We start from the raw sequence: 8447 nt of genomic DNA, 5'->3' as shown, positions 1-8447 counted from the left end.
GCTCCCTGGGGGCTGCTCTTGTATGTGAGGGGGTCTGGCTGCTGTCCCTCTTGTCCCTGCCCACGCTGAGTCAGCGCTGCCACTTGTCAGGAGCTCCCTCCTCCGGCTCGGGGCGGGGGGAGCGCTGGGGCACTCTCTCACACCCTCTGCTTTTGCCTTTGTGGGTTTTGCCGCGGTTTTGCCGCCTCAGGAAGGGTCCCCCGGAGCGATCCTCCGCTTCGGAGCCCTTCGCCTTGGTGGCTTCGCTGAAATGGCGGGTACACCGGGTTTTAAACTGCCGCAGTAATTTAAATTTAATTACTTCAAGAGGAAATGGCACTCCATCTTTCTTGCCCTATGAAATAATTCATCTGTGTCAGCCGTTGCCCCTAGTCCTTGGGGGTTTCTTTGTTGGGAAGACTAACACCAACTGGTTATGGGAAGGCCTTGGTTGCGGTTGTTAGATCTGTTGTGGTTTGCAGCTGCCGTGCTCCTGGGCTCGTGGCTGCGTAGTGCGTTGCTGTATATTTGTCTGCAGGAACATCAGTTACATTCAATACTGTTACAAGAAATCTGTTGTTACGCTGTCCCCAAGACTTAATTTCTGTGTTCTCCTGCAGAGACACCATCTTTGATTCACCCACTGGAAGACCATGTAGTGTCTGTAGGTGAGACTGTGGCTCTTCAGTGCAAAGCCACAGGGAGTCCACCTCCCCGCATTACCTGGCTGAAAGGCGACCAGCCCCTGATCGTGACAGAAAGGCATCACTTTACCTCTGGCAACCAGCTGCTGATCGTTAGGAACGTTGTCTTGGAGGATGCTGGGAAATACACCTGTGAAATGTCCAACACCCTGGGGACAGAGCGCGCGCACAGCCACGTGAGCATCTTACAGTCTCTTGGCTGTAGGAAGGACCGTACCACTGTGGGGATCATCACCATTGCCGTGGTGTGTAGCATCGTGCTGACTTCTCTGGTCTGGGTCTGCATCATCTACCAAACCAGGAAGAAGAGTGAAGAATACAGCGTCACCAACACAGGTAGCTCTAGTCTCCTGCTGAGGCTTTCTCTAACCTTTTGTGCGGTCAGACTTCCCACTGAGGCTAAATTGGCACACCAGGTAGCCACGCAATCACACTGGAAAAGCAGTTGGCTTATCTCAGTGGTTCTCTCGGCTCACAGAGCTGGAACCAGCTTTCACTTGCTGTTGAAGCATGTTCAGAACTGCATTTCTACCCTTGGCTGGCTCTTCAGAAAGGCCTTTTCCACTCGGCAATAGTTTCACCCATTGCTTTGCTACTTCAATTTTCCATGACCATAAATGATAACTCTTGAGACAGTCTGGATTATGTCCACGATGCTGGGAACCTGTCTTACTTCTTGGGAATCTGTATTTTCAAAGACTTTGTATTCAAAACAGAGGAAAATTAGACTTTGAAGCTGGAATCCCTTTTTCCATGTTGCTTGTAAGAGCTGTTGTAGCCCTGCTGATGAGGGGCATCCCTCACTTTATAGGGGAGAAGCAGTGTTCATTGCATCCTGCTGATCTTCAAAGGGGATAATTTGGTGCCAAAATAAGTGTTGCAGTGAGAATAAACTCTTCTGCCCTCAACGTTAACAACCTCTGAAGGAAGTATGGAAGAACCAGCCTAAGGCTTGCCACTCTGCTGGGATTTGCAGCCTTCCTATATTACCCGTACCTTTAGATGTAGTACAACATAGGATTTTCAAGACGTGGGCTAGGCAGGAAGTCTTGGATACCATATGAGCAGTGCGATGTGTAAGTGGGGTTTTTCTCCCCCTCTTTTCCAGTCCTGAAAACCTACAGCTTCATGCTTAGCATAGTTGAGTGAGTTTGTATGACAGGGGAAACTGAAATTGCCTGATATAAAATGGAGAAAGCCAAGGATAGCTAAGGGGCTTAGACTTGCTTCCCTGCTTAAGTGAATCAAAGACCTGTTTTCCAGAAGTCTTTTACTTATGACTTTGGGAGACAGAGGACTTGAGTCAAATGAGGTACTCTGAATTTCAGGGGAAAAGGAAGGATTTTCTTGTTCTAAAGAGACGGTTCCACCTCCACCTACCTTGTACTGACCATGCCAAATGCATACACCCAAAATGGCCTTATCAGCGCTGTATCTCACAGCTTTAAGCTTTGAAAAATCAGGAGTGGGGCTTCCAAGGGAATGGAGTATTTAGGCAGTTCAGTTTCCATTGCACCTACAGAAAACACCAGTTACAGGTCTGGCCCCACATCCCTCTTGAAAACGTGATTTTATGTGCCTTTGAAAACAGAAGCCTTTATATCTTACTAGGGACTGACATTTCTCTGCTCCCGTTGCTCTAGATGAGACTATTGTGCCTCCTGACGTGCCAAGCTACTTGTCTTCGCAAGGGACTCTTTCTGACCGGCAGGAAGCGGTCGTCCGAGTGGATAACCAACAGCCGAACGGGCACATAGACAGCAACGGTGAGAACTGGTTTAATTATTTTTTTCTGTAATGCTGTATCTGAACTTGATATGAGGAGGGAGCAATCGCAGCACAAAGTACTTCTGTGCTTGTTATGAGTTATCTGAAAGATCTTCATAATGTAATTCTCCAGCTACTGCATTTATGCAGAACAAGGATCTGTCTTCCACTTCACGAAGCCGTCCTCTCCCAGTAATAACAGAGTTCGTACAAGCAGACTGCTTCAGAAACTGCTCAGTCAGGCCCTAAGGACTATTTTTTTGCTAATTTTGGATTAGTTCTTTGGCACCAGTTACCCATAGTTAAGCTCTACTAGAAAATACATTAGCGTTGCCTGTCCCTGCCTTCAGGCTCAGAAATGAAATGCTGGGATTTTACAGTATTTAAACACAGCACGTTAGGAAGGAAAAGTCAAGCGTTCTGAACTAAGATTCTCCCGAGATTGCACAGCATTTATTCTGTTAAACATTAGCTTAAAATTACCTATTATCTCCATTGCGATTTTTTCTCCCTTTCGCAGCTTTTACAGTAGAAATAAGACTAACGAGTCATTTCACTGAGAGCAGATGGTTGTAATCTTTAGCCAGATGGTTCGTTTGTTACAGGTATGTGTCAGACTGATGCTGGAAGGTGTCCAGATGTTGAAGCTCCCACTGTAGGTTGCAGACAGCCAAAGCTGTGTATCGGCTATAATAAAGACACTTGGAAAACTGAAGACATGGCTGATGGAATGCTTGTTCCAGATAAGACAGGTACAAAACCCATTAATCTGGAAAGGTATTTCGTGTTTGTACAGATCAGAAAGCCCTCCAAGTCAGACAGCATTAAGACAAGAAATTGTTACCTTCAGAAAAAAAAAAAGCCCAGAATAATTCTCAGGTGTGAGCACAGTAAATTTACTTTCTCCTGCTTGCTTTGATCCTCTATCAAGTTTGGATAGCTTGAATTCGAGGAACCGTCAGAAAGAGGCAGACTAAAGCTCACGATAGCCATGGCCTGCAGCTGGCTGATCGGTATTTTGATTTGAGCTATTCCTAAAACACGAGAGCACTTTCAGACGGAAGGTGTTAAAATTTTTCATGCTGACAGCTGAAGGCTGTCAACTTCAAAGCTCAGCTTTTTTTTTTTATTTCCAAAATTTAAAGGTTGTTTTGGGCACTACACCTGCCTCTGCTCTTTGCCAGTTTCTTGGGTGTTGCGCTCACACTTTTCTATTTTTGGAATGTGTTTTCTGTTCTCGTGCTGTATTGTAACATCCACAGAAAAACAGCCAGTGAAACAAATTTTCTCTCCAGGAGAAACTGTAAAGTTTAATACCGGAAAGCTGTTGAGTGCACTAAGGAAATCAACTTTCAACATTTAGAAACTCCTTTCTGCTTGCTGCTTTGAATTCTGCTCATCTGTTATTACCGCTAGCAGTAATAGCATCTCTTGAGATAACAATATGAGTTGACAGCGATCCCTGTAAAGCAGCAGCACAAAACTAAGAACGGTAACTTGGTATTTTAAAGCAGGTACAGGAAAGTTCCGCTTTCTATTTCTACCCTGACTAGAAAGTCTGGAAAAGGAAATAAATGCACGGTTTATTTAAAAGAAAGTAAGTCACAACTTCTTCGGAGTAAAAGAACCCAAACTACTAAACCTATTAACTGGAACTACCTTTAGTGACAGCCACAGAGTTCTGAAAACCGCAGGCGTGTACTAGCCCTGTATAAACCCGAGAAATGTCCGTGTTATTTAGTGAGAGAGATTCCCACACTGCCGAGGGACAGATGAACTAAACAGCTGCCTTTTCCTTCCGCAAGTTGTGTGCTTCAGTGCTGACAACTTCCAGCTGGTTAATCCTCATTTGTTGCTCTTTTCTCTTCCTCCCACAAAGGCTATGGCCTGCCAGTTGTGTGCACGGACTGCAGCGGCAGCACGGACAGCATGAACGTCCACATTTACCCCAAGGAGTCGGAGTACTACTCCGAGAGCCTTAAGACTGTGGATAATACCTACCCCAACGCACTGAGCAGCAAGGAACGAAATAGGAAGAGGGGTGCAGGCACCAGCCTTCTTCATCCTCAGCCGTGCAACGGGATTGCCAGCGGCAAGAGGGTGGAAACAGACGGGACCCTCTACCCCAGCAACCACAACAGAATAGGGCCCGTGAGCACCACCAGCCCGCTGCTTGCAGACAAACGTGGTACGTGTTTCCTTGGGGATGTCTCTTTCTCCCCAGACGTAAAGCACCACCACCTGGGTTGTATCAGAGCCCTGCTTCCTCCCCTCAGCTTTTTTAACTGGCTCAAGGGCACGAATGGTAGTGGCAGGGCTGGTTTTATGAGGAGCGCTGGCAGGCTGAGCATCAGCTAACCACGCTGGGTCTTTGGTTTCTTGCAGGGTCTTCACAAGCAGTAGCAAAGCCTTCCGAGCTTAACAACCTTAATTTGGTGAGAGCTTCACCGGCAGGAGGGTCGCTAAAGCAACTGAACGTGCTTCCTGAAATTTCCCCAACACTACTGGATTTGCAGAGCGAAGCAGAAGTGAAACAAGCTCTCCTGTCCAACGGCTGTGCGCCCACGCTGTGCGACTCCGTTCATGAGCTGAAGCCACCGAACAGATCGCTGGACTGACAGGACAGACTGCCATGTGCAAATTAACAAACACGCTATTATTTTTTTTAGATTTTTTTTTGCACAGAGTATATAGGCTACTTACTTCTACCTCAAATCTTGAACTGATGACCTGTCAAAGGCAAACAACTGAGGTATGAGAAACAAGCTTGTATGGGGAACAAACTCCTGTTCGAGCGTCATCTGTTTGTACATAGTTTAAAACTTCCCTGAGAAGTATGAAGCGTTCAAAAGTTGACTTGCATATGAAGCACATAAATGCAAGGGATTATTGTGTAAAGAGAAAAGTATTTGATACAATTGTACATAAGAGTTTTCATATATAAATATATATATATAAAATATATATATATCTTTTACAGAGGCTATTTTAATCTTTAGTGCATGGAAAACTGAGTGAAATTTTACAATTTTGGCAATATTGTTTTCAGTATCAGGTTGCTGTTAAACTTTGTGAGAGAAATAATTCTGGTGCCTTAAATGCAAAAGCAGAACTTTAAACAGCCAGACTGTTCCAAAGGGATTGTCCTCTTTTCAACGGAAGTTCCTTTAAATCGAGTATCAATTGGGTTACTTAGCACAAATTTCCTTCCCCTTTGAAATTTATTGCACTTAACACATTTAAACAGAGATCTTCAACTGTTTCAAATGAAGTTTATAGGAAAAAAAACCACGCAGCGAGAAATTATGTAGCAACCTGATTTTTTCCTGTTGGTGGAAGAACTTAAATTCCATTAACTTTTCAAAACCGCATAAAAATTAGGATTTAACTGTGACTGTGTGATACGTTAGAGCGGACCACACAAGAGGCACTAAACAATTCAGCAACAGTGCAGAGCCCTGAAAGAACCAGAGAAAAAGGCTGTCACGATTAGCGAGCAGTCGTTACCAAAATAAGTCATTCATGCAGGACACTGTGGGGTCGTCTCATATATCGCACCATTCAAAAAGCATCATAGCAGAAGGCGTTGATCTGCCCGTATGTGCTGTTACAGCGCCGCTCACCTGCAGAGCTAACTGCAGACATTTCCCCTCCCAAACGGATGCAGCTTTACCTGTATAAGGTGCGTGTAATGATACACAGCCTAGCCCTGCTTAGAAGGAATGACCCGTGCCAGTATAATGCATTTTCACACCCAGAAAAATGCATCTGTTCTGCCGGGGGTTTGAAACCATAGAGCTGTTTTGACAACAGAACTAGGATCACACTCCGAAGCCGACAGCTGTACCGTTAATTCAACTGATGCTTTTTTTCCCCTGCAACACGGTATTACGCTTTCTTGTTGAACACCGTTACCCCCGTCTGCAGCCAGGCTCTTTATATGAAAATATCTGCTTCAAATGAATTAAGTGCTTTGTGTAGCAATTCTGGGCTATTCAGAAATACACTCATTTGGAGGGGAAACGGTGTACCTATGGTTGAAAGTATGCTGTTAAGTGGAAATGTCCCAAGTATTTTTATGTGGTCTTTTAAGTTCATCCATGAACGGGGGGAAAAAAAGAACACCCACGTTGGTCAGACAGATCTTTGTCACTTCTAGCTTCACTATGATGCTTTTTATTTCTAGAAAGGCTGCTTTCTGTTGGTGTTGGTACCTGTGGATGGAGGACTCCCTTCCAGTTGTAATTTGTAATTTGAGTTCTGCTAACGTAAGGTTGCTAACTCTGGTGATGACTACTTTAGGGGGAAGGTTTAGTAGGGGGTTCTGTTACTTTTTTCCTTCGGAGCAGCTCAAGTGCCAGTTCCCCTGAAGCCGAGTCTGGTGGAAATCCACCTTTGCTAGTGCTGCGGCTCAAAGCAAGCATCAGGGATACGGGCGGGGAAACGTCTAATCTTCTGTTCAGATCCATCCCTTAGGGATCTGCCCGAGTGCTACCGCGTCCTGTCCGGCCTCGCCTTGAGGAGCCACCACCTCCTCTAAGGGAGAGACCTCTGGCTGTTGCCCAGTAGCTGATGGCCGGTTTCACGGTAGGCTAGCCAGCTGAACCTGACCTTGGGGAAGCAAGGCATAATTCAGCCAGGTACCTGTCTGTATCGGTTCCTGACTATTGACATGTTTGCACTTTGAGACAGGTGGCGAATTATGTTGAGTGCCAAGTTTATTCAAAGCAAAGGAAATGGATGTTAGAAAATTATAAACCGAGCGTAATTTTCCCTTTACTCAAGGGAAAAGTATGCTTCAGAACTGACTCGCAAGGTGAAAACGGTGGAACTGGGGCCACGGGGAAGGTGGGAATGATTTAATTGACTCATTTTGCTGGCAGAAATGTCATCACCGTTGCAGATACAAAGCATGTTTGCCACATTAACGTTGAAAATAATGTTTCTGAATAAAGTTAACTGCCTAATGTTATGACTTCCACTAAATATGTGAATTTGCTGCTTCTAAGAGGCAATGTGAAAGAGGAAGTATTACTTTTGTGTACAAAGTTATTTATTTATTAGAAAATTTGGTACAATGTTGTACATTGAAAAACATGTAAGATATTGAAGTGTCTAACAAACGGCATTGAAGTGTCTTTAATAAAGGTTCATTTATAATATTACAGCTGTTTTGTTGAGAGTGAGCTTTTGGGAGTTTCAGTTGAAAATTAAATAAAATTCTAATCCGTTGCTATACTCTTTTCTGTCTTTCTCTGACAAAAACGCAGACTAACTGCCAAAATACCCACTCCTGAAATTAGACCCGTGGCTTTCACGTGAGATACTGTAGATCAGCATGAGACTCTGGCAGCCTGACTTGCGGATGGGGTGGAATTTGGGGGCTGTATTGAAAGATACAATAAAGAACTCGTAAGAAAGACATTTCTAATATATCAACTTGCTTAAGTATCTGGCAAGTACCCTTATCTTGGCACTGAAAACCGAACAGATGGGGTGGGTGCATGCGTTTAGCGTAAGTATGTAAGAAAAATGGGGCCAGGATAGCACCGGACTCAGCTGCAGTTGTGAACACCTCTGGCTTTCTCAAACCGAACCCCACCCTGTGTGGAAATTCCAGAGGCAGCTTTGGAGATAAGCTTGAATTCTTGCTTTAACTAAAAAATCTCAATTCGGTTTCTGTATACTTCAAAAAAAAACTTTAAAAAGTATTTTTCCTCCTCCAATTCCCCACGCAATTTGGGTATAAAGCAGATAAACTACTCTGATAAATCCCTTAACACCTGTAGCAGTTAAAATATTTTAAAACAGTGAAGAAAGAGCCGGTAAGAGGCTGGTGCCTGGTCTGGGATTCAAGTTTTGTTATTCCACATTATTCCAGTAATGGAATAAAATGAGTTTTTCAAGTTTCGGTAAACTTGAAATAAAACGTCACTAAAACTCAAGACAAACAAGTAGTAGGGGAAAAACAAACACTTTTTTAAGTCTGTTCCCCCC

General features: G+C 44.3%; 1 protein-coding gene across 2 annotated transcripts in view; it reads left to right on the top strand.

The window, feature by feature from the left end:
- Nucleotides 1–7688, top strand: part of LRIG1 (leucine-rich repeats and immunoglobulin-like domains 1) — a 61228-nt gene extending 53540 nt beyond the window's left edge. Inside the window, exons 14-18 of one of the 2 annotated variants that reach the window (XM_009329807.1) lie at nucleotides 600–1019; nucleotides 2327–2449; nucleotides 3056–3202; nucleotides 4330–4638; nucleotides 4836–7688. In XM_009329807.1, the coding sequence (XP_009328082.1) occupies nucleotides 600–1019; nucleotides 2327–2449; nucleotides 3056–3202; nucleotides 4330–4638; nucleotides 4836–5068 (1232 nt within the window). In that variant the 3' untranslated portion in view covers nucleotides 5069–7688. Of the gene's footprint in view, nucleotides 1–599; nucleotides 1020–2326; nucleotides 2450–3037; nucleotides 3203–4329; nucleotides 4639–4835 lie in introns of both variants that reach the window. The other variant, XM_009329806.1, reaches the window with a different exon arrangement.
- Nucleotides 7689–8447: the final 759 nt, after the last annotated feature.

The sequence above is a fragment of the Pygoscelis adeliae genome, unplaced genomic scaffold, assembly GCF_000699105.1.
Source record: "Pygoscelis adeliae isolate BGI_AS28 unplaced genomic scaffold, ASM69910v1 Scaffold67, whole genome shotgun sequence".
NCBI lineage: Eukaryota > Metazoa > Chordata > Aves > Sphenisciformes > Spheniscidae > Pygoscelis > Pygoscelis adeliae.
Note: the sequence above shows the minus strand (reverse complement) of the source record. Positions and strands in the feature narration are given on the sequence as shown.